At 39.5% G+C, this 16,058-nt stretch overlaps 1 protein-coding gene across 1 annotated transcript; it reads left to right on the plus strand.

Annotated features, from left to right (window-relative positions):
* cpdb (carboxypeptidase D, b) lies at positions 1 to 10,088 on the plus strand. Its single transcript, XM_036588932.1, has 21 exons — positions 1 to 599; positions 1,068 to 1,315; positions 1,420 to 1,562; positions 1,974 to 2,140; positions 2,402 to 2,763; positions 2,934 to 3,125; positions 3,202 to 3,390; positions 3,465 to 3,547; positions 3,628 to 3,712; positions 4,142 to 4,287; positions 4,529 to 4,698; positions 5,236 to 5,511; positions 5,592 to 5,787; positions 6,027 to 6,165; positions 6,270 to 6,401; positions 6,498 to 6,593; positions 6,773 to 6,834; positions 7,812 to 7,943; positions 8,223 to 8,408; positions 9,152 to 9,248; positions 9,877 to 10,088. Exons 1-21 carry the CDS (start codon positions 1 to 3, stop codon positions 10,086 to 10,088), a joined length of 3,912 nt encoding a protein of 1,303 aa, XP_036444825.1.
* Positions 10,089 to 16,058: the final 5,970 nt, after the last annotated feature.

Here is a 16,058-nt window from a genome sequence, read left to right on the forward strand (position 1 = left end):
ATGTCAAACTTCTGGTTAATTTTATCACGACTTTTCGCCATTTTACACGTTGTACATTATGTTAACTGTACATCTGAGTCAGATAATGAGGAAACATACAACAAATACTACAGTTATGCGGAGCTTACCCGCCGCCTCTGGAGTTTTGTTGAAAAGTACCCGCACATCTGCAGCCTCGAGAGCGTCGGGAAGTCGGTTGAAGGCCGGGAGCTCTGGGTGATAAGGGTCACAGCTCATCCTGAGAGAAACGAGCCTGGAAAACCTCGGTTCAGATATGTGGGCAACATGCACGGAGACGAGGCGGTGTCCAGACAGGTGCTGGTTTACCTCACCGAGTATCTTGTGACTCACTACGGAACTGACCCTCGAGTGACCGAGCTGGTCAACAGCACTGACATTTACATAATGCCCAGTATGAACCCTGACGGCTTTGAGAAGGCCACAGAGGGGGACTGTACGGGCAGCAGCGCGGCTAGAGAAAACGCCAAACACGTCGATCTCAACCGCAGTTTTCCTGACCAGTTTGACCAGTTACCAAGGGTCTTGGAAAGCGATGCCCCCGAGGTTACAGCTGTCATGAAGTGGATTTTACAGAAAAAGTAGGCCTCCACTCTTTAAGAGTGTTTTTTAACCTTGCTTTATCTCTTAGAATTAACAGGCTGTTTTTGTTACTGGTTAAGGCTGATGTATGTAAATGACCTCTGTTCTGATAAGCTGCCCTTTATTGTGCCTCATTCTAAAAGCAGTCCTGAAGCACTGCTTATAACCTCTGTGAGAATAGGCAGTGCTAAACTGCTGTAGGCCGCATAGGCAGATATATGTAAATATGTTGGTTTTTGTGAAAATGCAGGTTAGTTTCTAGCTCCCAGTTTTCCAGGGAATGAATGGTACGTCCTGAAACTTTAATCACATTATATCAGACTTTATTTTAAAATGGTGTGGAAGAATGGTGAAGTTTTCCATAATAGGGACCCTTTAACTTATTAGATTTTGGCTGCGGCTGGGTTGGTATTTGTACTGTTTAAAGAAAACAATTCTTCCAACAGTGCATCTGTCTCTGTCCCAAGGTTTGTTCTCTCAGGTAGCTTGCATGGAGGCTCTGTAGTTGCCAGCTACCCCTTTGATGACTCCAGCTCCCATATTGTGTCAGGGGTGTACAGCCAGTCTCCTGACGATGCCCTCTTTCGCTATTTGGCACAGACTTATGCTGAAAACCACCCAATTATGAAAGAAGGCAGGCCTCAGTGCCCTTATGACCCAGATGAGGAGTTCAAAGATGGCATTACAAACGGAGCAGCGTGGTATGATGTACCAGGTAAAGTGCAAGCAACCACCCCATTAGTACCTGTTTATTCCCAATGTTCATTTAGTTATAGATCTTTGTTTCATGTTGTTGTTGTGTGTTTATTTAAATTGCAGGAGGCATGCAAGACTTCAGTTACCTTCAAGGAAATTGCTTTGAAGTCACTTTTGAACTGAGCTGCTGCAAGTACCCTTTGGCTTCAGATTTGTATACAGAGTGGACCAATAATGGGGAAGCCCTGTTGACCTACATGGAGAAAGTGAGAAAGTACAGATTAAGTGATACAGTGCAGCCTGGTGCTGTCATACAGCTCTATACACTCTTAGAATGTCTGTGCATTCAGATTTCAGATATGTGTTGATTTAATTAATGAATGGATCTGTTTCATAATGGGCCAGTCTGCTATTGCAGTTCAGTTCTCTTTAAACAGGTCAAAATGTAAAACTCATTCATATTCATGTGGCGTGTTTATGATACATCACATGCCTGACCATATTATTAAACAACCTGTAAGAAAAAAAAGTTGTTTTGTTTAAAGAACAGTTAAATGTTTCTGGTCAGTGATAGTATGCTTTACAATGAAGGAGGATTTACTAGTGTTTCACTCTTGGTGTTTATCGTTGAGTAAGGTGTGTCTGTTTTCTGTTTTTGTGTTTTCTTCTTTTTTCAGGTTCATATGGGGGTCAAAGGTTATGTCATGACCAGTGCAGGAATGGGTCTCCCAGGCGCAAACATATCAGTAGCTGGAATTGATCACAACATCACAACGTGGATATTTGGCGATTACTTCCGCCTGCTGCTGCCAGGAACATACAACATTACAGCCAGCTCCTCTGGGTAGTTAATAGTCACATTTGATGTCACTTCATTCAAGAGCCTCTTAGAGATCTGAACCCTAGTCCACAATTATAAAGCGACATGGTGCAATAGAATTTTAGAACAGAGAGCAGTTTTAAAACCAGAAATGACAGCTGTTCAATAATAGTTTCACAGGAGTCCAAAGTGAGTTTGTAATGTAGGATTTGCAATTATTTCAATTTTCTGTAATCATCTCATCAGTGTGAACTGGGATTTACCTTTTAATTTTTTTTGGTCTAGGTACCTTCCTAAGACCGTAAACAATGTGACAGTAATTGAAGACAAAGCCACTCTACTGAATTTCATCTTAAATAATTCAAGTGAGGAGATGCAAATGCCAGGATCTCTGACCAGTCCTGTACCAACCACAGCATTCACTCCAGCTGGTCAGAGCTTTGACAGCCAAGTGGCTTCCACTCCTGAGCCTTTAGTCCAGCCACAAGACGTCCATCATCACAGTTATTTGGACATGGAGCTGTTCTTGCAGCAGATTAACACAGTTCATTCCTCTATCACTCACCTCTACTCCATCGGCCAGTCAGCACAGGGCAGGGAGCTGTATGTCATGGAAATATCCACTAATGCTGGCATTGATCAGCCAGGTGCACCTTGTTGAGCTTTTATCACTGTTTATACATGCTTTAATTCCACAATAGCATGTTCAAAATGCTATTTTAGAATGTACATGAGCCACAATAATGTATGGCCAAAGCAGCTGATTGCTTTACTTCATTTGCTATGTGTTTTTTGTCCATTGGTTACTTTCGAATAGGTAAACCAGAGATCATTTTTGTGGGAAACCTACACAGCAGTGATGCTGTTGGTAAGGAGATGCTCTTGATCTTGGTGGAGTACTTATGCAGTAATTACGGCAATGAGGCTTTAGTCACACGACTGGTTAACAGCACAAGAGTGCACATACTGCCTTCCATGAACCCAGATGGCTACGAAATGGTATTTAAAGGTAAGATTAATAGGCAAAGGAGGGTAATGTATAATGCATAATTCTGTAAACCAATCCATTCTGTCTCTCTCTTTAGCTCAAAAATATTTTGGCACCAACGGTGATTTCAGTGGTGGTGTGAGATACAGCAGTAATCAGAACACAGACTTGAACAAGAACTTTCCTGACCTTTCTTATGGAGAGGATTTTGTACAACCAGAGACGGCAGCAGTTATGAACTGGATCAAGACTCACACTTTTGTTCTGTCTGCTAGTGTTCTCGGAGGTATGCTATAGATTTCAAGTATTTGTTTCAACATTGAAAGTCTCTCTGTTAAACTTGTGTTTTGTGATCTTTAGGAATGATTGGAGTGAAATATCCTAATTCTGCTGATTCCCTTGATGAGGATGTATTTAAGTTAATTGCTGAAGCATGTTTTGTGGTAAGTATTGAATTGGTGCTGTTAATGTCATTTCAGTCTATCAGACCTTCTAGTGCATTTATTTTTGGTTTTGGTTCCAGAAATACCCATTTCTACAGTTGTCCCAGGCCTGTGACCTGCCAAGACCTCCAGACAGAAATGATATTAACCCTTCAGCCCCTACAGGTTAGACCTAGTCTTTTAAACATAATTTGTGTAATCACTTTTGTAAGCGAAAGGAGTGGAATCTGTGTGTGTTTGAAGTGAACTCCATCTTTAATAAAAGGTCTGCACCCTCTGCAGGTGTCAGTTCACAGTAATTGTTATTCATCATGCACTGGTGTCTGAATAAATAATATTCTGGTTCTCTTTCTGCAGGGATTTATAAAATAAGATGATGGTTTTAATGTGTTAATGTCTAATTGGTTTCTTGTTACTATGCAATTCATGCAGTTACTATGCATAGTCAGGCTCGCCATAAGTGATCTAAATCTGTCTTTCATGACACATGAAAATGTTCTAGAAGTACTGACTATACGCATCATATATCTCAACGTGCTTTTCTGAATATAATTTTATTACAAAAAACAATAACATCTTGCTCACCCTTAGCAGGGATTGATATGCAGACATGGGCATACTGGAATACAGGCACTTTGGGATTTACCATTGGTCTGAGCTGTGATCTATATCCACAAGCTGAAGATCTGCTGACCTACTGGAAACAGTATCATGTAGTTCTGCTGCAGTTTATCCAGCAGGTGCACTTCTCTGCTGACCTCCCTTATTCTTTTCTCTGCTTTCCTAACTGAGTGATGTACATAGAGCTGACCTTTTATTAATGTATAAATTGTAATTATTTTCCACATGGTTGTAATAACCTGCTAAAGCTGTGCAGCAATAGTGATAGCATGTTGCAGAAATAATGTACTGATAGAAGGATGCAGGTGTGATTTTGTGTTGCATTATCTTCCATATTTTTGTGATTTCAATATTTGTTAGGTTCATTTTTCTGTAAGGGGTAGAGTGACTGATGTCCAGTCTGGCCAAGGCATCGCTAACGCTACTGTAGTAGTAGAAGGCTCCAGGCACCAGGTTCACACAAGCAAGTCTGGACAGTACTGGCGGCCTCTGGCTCCTGGAGCGTACGAACTCCAGGCCTTTGCTCCAGGGTGAGAAATGGACACTGCTGAATTCAACCTAAAACAAGGAAAAGGAACAGACATAAGTATAAGGATTTGGGCTATTCCTCGTGATTAGTAATATAATCTACTAATTATTTTGTAAGTAATCTACTGATTATTTTGACAACTAATCGAATAGACTTTTAAAAGCCCAAACAATAAAAATTTGTTCAAAATCATGGCCCTAAATATTGTAAAAGGTATGGTGTGTTTGTGAAGCACATATGGCTTTAGCAAATTTTGACTGTTAGTGTTCTTCAGACAATGCTGCGTTACTCTATTTTGCTTTGGTTTGGTTAGTTTCTGGATTAATGAACAGTTCTAAAAGCATGGTGTCAGTCATATTGTGTTAATTCTTCATATTGTGCGTTAAGAGCTATAGTAATCCCGCAAGATTGATCAGCACCTTTAGCCCAAAGAGTTGGAAGTGCTTTTCAGAAACTTAGCTGTCAAGCAGACATTTATATTAGTAATCTTTTTCTATTTCAGTTTCAAATCCATCACTATGCTCTGTTTTCTCTTCAGATATAGCGCAGTTGTAGTGCCGCTCAGAGTGTTGGAGACGCAAGTAGAGCAGGTAGATATAGGACTGACTCCAGAGCTGTTCACACACTCTGAAGGCCAGCTGGAAGATGAAGAGTTCCAGAAGCTGCTGGAGGACCTGTCTTCAGCTAATGCACTTGAACAGCTTGTCCAGAGCCTCCTTCCAGCTGGAACGCTACGCTACAGAACCTACAGAGAACGTTCTGACTTCCTGCAAGAACTTACACTCACCTTTCCTCATATCACTCGTCTTTACAGGTAACAGGGTCTAAAGATAAACAGGTTTTAATATTGAAAGCCTAAACAAGTATATTACACAACCTTTGTTTTTGGGTCAGTTTGGGTCACAGCTGGGAATTCAGGACCATCTGGGCTCTGGAGATCTCAGGCAGTCTTGAGTCACCTCAGCCCACAGAGCCAAAGATACGCTATGTGGCGGGTGTCCATGGCAACGCTGCAGCAGGGCCAGAGCTGCTGCTGGAGTTTGCTTTTGTTCTTTGCATAAACTATGGTGGGAATCCAACCATCACCAAGGTGGGTGTTATGATGTTGGTTTGTTTGTTTGTTTTTTGCCTCCTCTCAGCTATTTTCTAAATAGCTTTCTTTTCACTTGCTGCTGTCCTATTTTACTGTCTCTTTTGCATATTCTCTCTTGCATGTCTTTTAAGCAAAAATCTTCTGTGGTTGAATTTTTGTTTTCTGCACATTAAGCCATAATACATACATGTGTTTGAACAGAAATTAATGAATTTCTGATCCCTATGTTTTTTAAGCTAGTCGACAGGAGCAGGATTGTGATTGTGCCATGTGTGAATCCAGATGGGAGAGAGTTGGCTCAGGAGGGAAAGTGTTTCTCCACTGCAGGGCTAACCAATGCCCATGGTGTGGATCTTGACACAGACTTCCTCTCTGGTCAGTCACAGCAAAGAGTTTGTTTGTTTATTTGTCAGTACGTGGACATGTTGATTTACTAAGAGCCCTACCCAATACTACTCAGTATTCTGTCATGTGTTTAGGTAGCTTGTCTGTACAGCCAGAGACACATGCCATGATGGATCTGATAAAAGGAGGAGGCTTCTCTCTCTCTGTAAACCTGGAAGGAGGTTCTCTTCTGGTCACTTACCCCTACGACCGAACCACTCAGCCTGGTAAAAAAAAAAAATTGTTACTTCTGACTCCGTGTTGCCAGAATTTCAGCAAGTTCTGATGGAGAAAGTATTTCTGTTTTTCTTCATTCTCTACAGCACAAAATGAAGAAACACTGAAATATCTTGCTGTGGTGTATGCTGACAACCGCCTTGGCATGCACTTTGGGTATCCTGGGTGCCACAGTGGGCCAGGTAGGAATGAAAAACATGCTTCTCATTCTGTGTAAAGGACAGGCAGCTTTTTGTATCTGATGTGTCATAGTTTGAATGTGGATGTAGGCAAGATTGTCTTAAATATGTGAAATGTGAACATTGCTGTTGCCTGAAGAGCGCTGTGTGCTGTGCTCAACCTGAATGACATGCTTCAACAGAGTCAGTCCCAGGAGGAATTCTGAGAGGTGCTGAATTCAGCAATCACTTGGGCAGCATGAAGGTACATCAGTTGCATATTCTTAGGTCATGTTGTGTTATTACTAGGTCTGGACAATAGGAATGCTAAAATAAATTAAAAATTATAAGAATAATGCCCCTTTTTAATAATGTTTGTGCTGTTCTGTTCCTCACTCCAATATTAGCAGCAAAGGCTTTAATGGTACAATAGCTGGCAATGTGCATCTTTTCTCACTAACTATCTAGCTATTATCAGTGTTTTAGAGTAAGAGGAGACTGTGGTAACTTCTCTGCAGTGTGGTTCAGTATTCTTTGAGATACATTGTGGAGCTCTCTTTCATTAGAAAATGCAAATAATTATGTTCTGTTTGGATTGTAAAGGTTTGTTTATATAATTTGGGCATTGGTGACGAAGCTAACTCTATCTACTTTTAGGATGTCATTTGTTAATTTCTCAAGGCGTTCCATTTGAGCTTTCCTCATCTGAGCACTATGATGTAATTTATTTTGTGGACTGGCGGGGGGGAAATTTAAGAATAGCTCCTAGATGTAGGCTTCCGAAATCACCAAACATCAGATATTCCATATGTGTCAAGAAGTAATTGAATTATGTGAGCTGATTTAAAATTTCGGACAGAATCTTGGCTTTCGTATCTGCCATGTCAGATGGCCTGTTAGCAATGCTTCTCCCAGTGTGTGTGTGTGTATTGACACAAACTTTTGGCCATGTACGCATCTATATCAAAATGAATGAATGAATATTAGACCTAGGAATGTATTCTGTGTATTTTGCTGAGCTAAAGGTGCCAAGTATGTCATTTTTATACTGAATTTCATGCAACCTGCTCCATTGCCAGCTCACTAGACCCCTGAAAAAGTTTCTTTTAGGAAGAAAACACAAGATACTTCTTATCACCATATCGCTCATATATTGGTTAGGAAAAACTTGAAATGTTTAGTTGGGAATGTTTTTTTTGTAAGGTGCAAATCTAATAGTTTACGTGTCTGTATTTGTTCCAGGATTTCAGCATAGATGTGTCTCTGTGTCCTGAAATCACAGTGTACACTGGCTGCTGTTTGTACCCACCTGCTGAGCAGCTGCTCTCGCTCTGGGTAGAGCACAGGACAGCTCTGTTTGCCATGTTACTGGAGGTAAGCACAGCTTTCATGTCACATCTACTGCACTGTTCTCAGAGTTCTTTACAGAAATACATCACACAGTTGAGGATGTAAACATCTTCATGTTCTTTAGGAGATTATTTCATGCAACATAAATACGACATGATTGTTTTGGTACACAGTAGTGGAATAGAGACAGTAAAAGCAAAGGGGGTGGGGGTATATATATTTAAGTATTTTTGGTCTAGATGTTTGTTGCCTTTTTGTTTTTTTGTGTTTTTTTTTTTTTTAATTATTTTTTCATTTTGCCAGATTCACAAGGGCCTAAGTGGTGTGGTGAGAGACAAGGAGGGCCAGCCTGTGTCTGATGCTGTGGTCAGTGTGAATGGCTCTGTGTTGGTACACTCAGACACACAAGGCTACTTCCATACTCTGTTGCCTCCAGGCACTCATCAGTTGGAGATCCATGCTCAGGGCTTCCAGCAACAGCTCAGACAGGTAGATCAGGGCCTTCTGTGTCCTATCTAAAGCAGGGTATAAGGTGTAAGGAGCCATTTAAAATCTGATCCTTAGACCTTCGTGTAGATGGTAACAGTTCCTCAACAGCCAGAGCACTATCTGTGTTGTCCAGCAGATGGTAGCATAAGCCATACGTTTTATTTACTTTTTTTTAAATTCCACTGCTTTACCTATGGGGAGGAATTCTTTCCAAATTGTAATGCAGTCACTACAGTCAAGAAAAATGGCATGCATGGCATCACTTTTCCGCGGTGACATAAAGAAAGCATACCAGCATAAAAAACAAAATGTATAATATTATTTGCACAGCCCTTGACCGCTTTACTGAAAACAATACATGAGGATTTACATTAAAAAAATGCTGAATTCATGTCAGAATTGAATACACTCCATCTTGAAATGTAATAAATGCACAAGTGAATTGCTTTTTACTGTGTAGTTCTTCAAACACGTTTGCCTTATTCAACTGAAATAAGTGAGATTGCATGTGACAGAGTTGTTTTTAAGTATAGAGTTCAAGTGACATGAAAACAATATAAGATTATTTGCATTTCATTTTGGCTTGCATTTTGCATGGCACTGTTGAAAAGTAATGTGCATTGCATTTCACAGTTTTCCACTGCAGTGATTGCATTTCAGTTTGGCACAGATTCCTTGCTGCTGATGTTGTGGGTGTTATTGTGATTTGTTTTGCTGTGTGTTCTTTTGTTCCCAATCCTCAGGTGAACGTGTCATCGCATCAAATGGCAAGTCCTCTTGTGATTGAGTTCACTGAAAACAGTACTCACTTCAGCCAGGGAGTGGTGCTCGCTGCTACTAGTAAGAAAACTAGTCCTAATTATATATTAGTGTTTAAGCTCAGAATTGCACTGCTTGTGCCATGATCTCAGAAGGTCAATGTGAACATTTTTTCTTAGTGGAACAAACTGAGAAAATATTCTGAAAACCAACTAGATGTTGTAATTTCAATAAAATAATGATTCAACTAGAAATGAACATAGTCTAGCAAAAAACAGCCTTGCTACTGGGTACTGGGTCAAAAAAGTAACTTGTTTCAAGCATGTCCATATAGGAACTGATGTTTCTTAAGCGCTATTGTCTTTTTGGGCTCCTATTTGTCTTCAGCATTCTAAAGCTTGAAGAAATGTGGGAAGCAGTGGTGCAATCCATGTACTGAACCAGCAGAAAAAAAGAAAATCAAACAAAACATCTGGACACATGAAATAGGCCTAAGCTAGGGGTAGATTCCATTCCTCACACATACACTTGCGTGCAAGTCAAAGTATTATCATTTAAAAATATTCACAGATGTAGTACATTCAAAGAAATCCATCAAAATTTTACTTAAGAACATGCAACTAAGGAAATGCATCCGGTAACTACCCACCTCTGATAATGAAGAGTGTGTTTGGGCTAACTTGTGCCTTGTTTTTTCCTTTTTCCCTAGTTTCCATAATAACTATCCTGCTTTTCTCCCTCCTGATCTGGCACTACCGCTCGGCCAAATTCAGCCGAATCCGTAATGGGGTAGGATGGTTGCGTCACTGTCAAGATAACCTTCAATTGGACTCCATTGTGTCTGAGAAGTCACCCCTGCGGGGAGTGTTTCTGGAGGAAAGCGAGAGTGAGGATGATGCATTCTATCTGGAGCAGCACTGATATGAATCTTAACTGATGTAAACTAAAGTTGTTAGTTTCAGCTTTATTTTGATTTTTCTGCTCTTCTGTTGTTTGATGCAATAATAAAGTTAACAAATTTCTTTTGTACAGTTGTCTCTTTTTAATGTAGAGTTCTTTTACCCAACATAAGTCCAAAAAACTGTATGAGCATATTTTATTATGCCGTTTCAGATACAGCCTGGGTTCTTCCAGCTTATTTCTCTGAAAAAGTGCTGTTCCCTTTTATCAGCAGGTGGCACTGAATCACCAACCTACAGAGATCGATAGCTGGGTGAAGCAATGGCTGGTTTAGAGGTGGTATTATCTCACTCACTGACTGGACCTCATTTCCAAAGCATCTTAGCATAGGAGTGCTGACCTAGGATCAGATTGCTTGCAGGCTTTCAAGACTGTGGTGAAAGAGCTGCACTAATCCAGAAACTTTGTTAATGTAGACATTCTCTTTTTGCTGGCTCTCATTCATTCCTGTTCTTGCTCTAGGGAGCTTTTGCACCTCTAAACCATATTGGCTTAACTTCTAATAGGTAGACTTGTTATTCCAAGTAGAGTGCATTGATGATGTACAGTAATTCACAGGAGAGTTCACTTAGAGTAGTACTCAGCAGAAGGGAGAGGTGCAACACCCCAGAAGTACACTGACTAAAGCCTCAGGATATTATACAATTAATTCACATAATCTATGGCAAAATATTTCAATAATTGATGTTAAAATTCAAAATTCTTGCATTTCCAATTTTTTGAAAGTGGGATTAAAAAGTGACCCTGATCAGCTATTCACTTCAGCATGTTTCATTTGAAATTAAATGGTGATTATGAAGTTAAAAAGAAAGTCAGCTTTAATTTGAAAGTACTTACACCTACATTGGGTGAGCCATATAGGACAATTTTATACATAGTTCAAACAGATGAAGAAGAGGTCGCTGTACAATACACAATATAATATCTCTATTGCATACTGTTATTGAAAAAAAACGAGAAGAGGGTAAAACGCCCTTGTGTTCTTTCTTGTGTTCTGTATGTGCAGGGAAGAGCAGAGCAGGGCTGGGCTGGTGGGAGGGTGAAAAGTGGCTCTGTAATGCAGGAAGTCCCAGTAGTACTCAGTTCCAGTAAGTGTGAAGGATGAGGAAAGAGTGGGGAGGGGGCAGGGATGTGTGTGTGCAAGTGTGACATTACCAGTGTCTTTTCATTTAGCAGTTATTTATATACAGTACTATATGAAAATTGGAGACCACCATTCATGTTTGGGTAGTTGCATGTGTGAATGTTGGTGTTGCTTTGAAGATAATCAGAGTATCATTGACTCCTCTGGGAGCAGCTTTTTTGGGAGAACACAGCTTTATTTAGTTGGTTTTAAGATTGGAAGGATGGAAGAGTTAAAGTTGCAGTAGGGTTCATACAAGTAGAGTGGACAAATTAAATACTGATAGGTTCTATATATTTAGTGTTGGAGTCTTTTGTGTGATTTTCTGTTAAATATACGTTCCCTGGCTTTTCATAACACTATAAATTGTACATATTGGCAGTTTTGACTGGAAGTTGAATAAATGATGGTTTATGGTCTGACATTTGCACAGTACTACAGATCTACAGCACATACATACTAGTACTCTTGTGGCTGAATGCAGTTTAATGCAATTAAATCCTTACAATAATGTTCTAACATCTAGTGTAAAACCTTCCCAGAAGTGTAGAGGCTGTTACTGCAATGGAGGAGAATTCGCTGTTTTGAGAGGATAGAGACAAACTCGATTTCAGAAAAAACGCTGGGTGAGCGTTAGACATATAGTGCATATTGGTCCAATTGACATATTGCTGCTGTTGCTATCTCCCATCTATGGCAAGATGGGTTGACCTGAGGGGGAAAGTGCTTTAGAATTTTCCTGGAATTCCTTTAACATTTGTGCTCAACCCCAGTAGACACTTCCAGAGTCTTTGCTTTTTATGCTAGTTGTACATGAACAGCAATCTTGTGAAAAAAAAAATCAATGTGTATATGCTAACAGCTTTCTGTAGCAATCTTCTGAAAGTCATCAGTATTGTCAGCATAATTGCTTGAACAAGACAATTAAAGACTTTTGCCCATTCAGTCTGCAGTATTACTTACCAGTGATGTCATGGCAGTATAACCTTGGATCTGCTCTGTCTAATAGGTTTTATCTGACAAAATCATGAACTGTGGCATGCCACTGTAATATGACAGACGATCAGAAGAATAAGCGTTCAAATTTATGTTGAACTGTATTCTCCCATGGGGCAGCTGAGGCTTTGATCTAGGGAAGAGTCCGAATGAGTCGGAGGAGCAGAGTGCTATTGATTTCTAAACTTCGTTTGAGCAGGATCCACACTGCACAGTATGCACTGCTCACTTCTTCCAAGCAGAGGCATGTGCCTCAGTTGCTGGGTGTTGGGTTTTCGGTAATAACATATAGTGACACATAGTTTAGACAGCATAATGATAAAGCAGTTAGGTTAATAAAATGGCAAAGTACAACAAAAATTCTTTGATTATATATACTTAGATCAGATTTATTTATTGTTTTATTTGTGTAAGCAGTTCTGACGTACCGTGTGTACTTATATTCCACCATTCAGTTAAACCAGAAGTTGTTTTTCTTCCCTCTTACAGTAGTTGATGATGGATGAATACATCATGCTTTTGAGATAAATGAGGATGACGGCTAGTGATGGGGGATTAAATCATCAACCTGTGTCTACTTAAGTGCCCAGTTTTCATAATGTGAGGGTATGCAAGTCCAAATACACCCACACTTGAGATAATATAGGCTTTATTGTTATATTTATTTCTGTGCATACCCTGTAGCTTTTCTTGGTGATAGGATAGCTGGCTTTTTATATTGGCCCCAAAGGTTTACGGGGGGGTACAATCTTGCTATTTGTGTGTCTGTATTATTGGTTTATGATGGTAAGAAAGTTTCTGTGAAAGCCTTCCACTGGAACAAATACGATGTATGCAAAAGTAGAACTAAAAAAGATATACAGTACAGTCTGTTACTAACTAGACAGGGGCATATTTTGGCTGTATACTCTCACACAGTGCATTTGAAATTAAACAATGATAATGAATCTAATGCAGACTGTCAGGCTATATAAATCCAAATCATATGAAACATGCACAAATTACTGTACTTTATATACACTGTATGTCCAAAAATTGTAGGCCTCCTTTTCTTACTTTCTTTAAGTTGCACCCATTGCTGACACAAGCAATCATTTGCACATACACAGCTTGTATAATACTCAGCGAAGAATGGGACGCTCTGGAGCGGCCACACATGCCAAAGAACAAGCGTTAGCTAGAGGGGTACAGTTGTTTGCATAGGTTTGGGCGCTCCATTTTTAGAAATTGCCCACTAAGAAAAATGCCATATTTATGTTTGTTCCCAGTAGAGGATGTGTTAACTTTGAAAATCAACCAAACATATAATTTTACCAGGGGTTTTCAAACTTTTGCATGCAACTATATAAAGCCTCCAACACTTGGCTGAAGAGTAGTGGAACTGCATTCTCTGGAATGATGGAGCTCTTTTCAGTGACTTTGGGAGGAGGTGGAGTGGTGTTTGTGATCCAGAACTAATCATCCAACTGAATGTGGCTGAATGCAATCAAAAAATATTTACAGCAATGTTCCAGCATCAAGTGTAAAGCCTTCCCATAAGAGTAAAGACTGTTTCTACCACAAAAGAGGGACAAACTCTCTATTCTTAGCTAATTGTTATTAGCAAATACTAGTTAAGTGATAATAAATATTTTTTGGTCTTAATTAGTAGACTACTGAAATTAAAGTATCGATTTCACACGAGCTGGTCTACAGTCCATTTTTGTCCTTATACCTTCATGTATTATCGGTCTGTGCTGCTCCATCAGCAAAGCCATTTACACTGAAGCAGAAGCTTTTATCATTATCCCCACTTACGACTGCCCACATAGACGCTAGAGAAAAAACAAGATTCTTTATGGATGTTGGTGGCTCAACAGCTTTGTGGTTTTTGGGCAACAAAGACCTGCTTTGAAATTTTGCTCTGTCATGAAGAATGTTTGATGGTATTTAGAAAAGACTGAGATAAAAGGAAAGTTTGAGGACTAATTTCGAATTACGAATCTCTGGATGTCTTTTAAGATGCCTTTTTCAGACTGTTGTTAGCATTCATTTTTAATTTGGTCTCTTATGTATCATTATCATGGTATATCCATGGTATATCTTCATCGCTCTGTTTTAATCATAAAAGGCACTCTATAATGAATCACATAAACCTCTGACTGCATGTGAACTGACCAGTCTCAAAATTATGTTCCTATTACTCTGTGATTTGTCTAAGCAGAATGTCCACAACAGTACAGTGTCCATCAGAATAATCACAGTGATCATTTTTCTGATATTCCTGCAGGCCTAGTGTGCAGCTGGAGGCCAGGACATTTCTAATTTCCTGTGAGAGAGCTCAGTTTAGCCATGCCACCACACCTCACTCTGAAGCTGGTAATGACTAAATGCACAGACATATGAAAGGAGTGCACTTATGGAGACAGCGTATTGATTACTAGACTTGCCTCTATCTACTCTGATCTCTGTGTTTCTCATAGCCTCTCTGTCTCTCTCTCTTTTTCCTCTGCTCTGGATGGCTAATTGATACAAGAGCAGAAGGTCATTTAATCCACTGTTCTCCAGCCCATGCTCACACACCCATTTGATAGGATTCATTGGGGTGTGTAGAGAAACATCTTAGAATAAAAGTGATATAGGAAGTTTTACAATTTTTGCTTTAATGAATTTGATAGGCAGGAGTTACCCATATTACCCAATTTATCAGGCCCCCTCTATCAAGGGTAAAGGACCATTATAGGACCACTTCTGACCACTAGCAGGCCACTACCATGTTGGTCTCACTGCACAGTAAAGAATGATCCACTACCCAAATTGATATTGGTCCGATGGCGATTCCTTCTCGCTGATAAACGGGTTAGAGGGTGCCTGATACATTACACTGCAACAGATGTGCTGCAGTGAGTAATTGTGAACATACAAAGCACACCTACAGTACTGTGCCAGTCACAGTACTGTTAGAGATCATTCTTAATTGATTTAATTTCCAGTCATTCATCATTACATACAGGTTTTTAATTTTTCAGGAGATATTTCTGAGGAAATAGAATATAATCCACTTGCATGAGGAAAGGAAAATAAGTGCAAAAATGGAAGTTTCAAAAACTTATTAAAGTTATTAAAAGACATAGTGAAAATGGGACTCCTAAGAACCGTGCAAGACCTGCTAGACCACCAAAACTGCCACCATCGGATAAACAGTACTTAAAGCTTTCAGACCTCAGACCTAAACATAATCTAAGGTATTTGGGATTACTTGGATTGTGAAAAAGCAAAAAATGCAACAAACTTCTAAGACTGAACTTTGGAGGTGTAGAAAAACATCCCTGCAGATTTAATAGAAAAACTAAAAGCAAGTAACCCAAAAATAATGGAAGCTGTAATAAAGACAAAATGTGGACACACTATACACTGGAAAAAAATTACAATATATTTAGTTGTTAAGGCTTCTGTGTCATTTCCTGGTGCTAGAAAATAAATAAATGGCACTTAATAGCTAGTTTGACTGGAAAATAAAATAAAAAGGTGGTTTCTGACTTTTGTGCAGTACTGTATTTGATAGGTGTATCTGATAAAATAGCTAATTAGTGTAGATCATGGGTGTCCAATCTTATCCACAAAGGGCCAGTGTGGCTGCAGGTTTTCATTCCAACAAAGCAGGAAATCACCTGATCAGCAGTTTGAAGACTGAAACCAACTGATTGAACAAGGGGAATCAGGTTATACACATTAACACTCTTATTTAAATATGGGATGTTAAGTACAAATAAATACACTGATATCCGTTAACCAGGCATGTTTAATAGAAGACATGCAAGGAATGTGATAAT

Source organism: Colossoma macropomum, unplaced genomic scaffold (assembly GCF_904425465.1).
Source record: "Colossoma macropomum unplaced genomic scaffold, Colossoma_macropomum, whole genome shotgun sequence".
NCBI classification, from domain to species: Eukaryota; Metazoa; Chordata; class Actinopteri; order Characiformes; family Serrasalmidae; genus Colossoma; species Colossoma macropomum.

Coding starts and splice junctions, on each gene's coding strand:
- cpdb (XM_036588932.1), top strand. CDS start 1: ATGTCAAACTTCTGGTTAATTTTATCACGACTTTTCGCCATTTTACAC. Junction 4,699..5,235: donor CTCCAGGCCTTTGCTCCAGG/GTGAGAAATGGA, acceptor TTTTCTCTTCAG/ATATAGCGCAGTTGTAGTGC. Junction 6,166..6,269: donor TGACACAGACTTCCTCTCTG/GTCAGTCACAGC, acceptor TCATGTGTTTAG/GTAGCTTGTCTGTACAGCCA.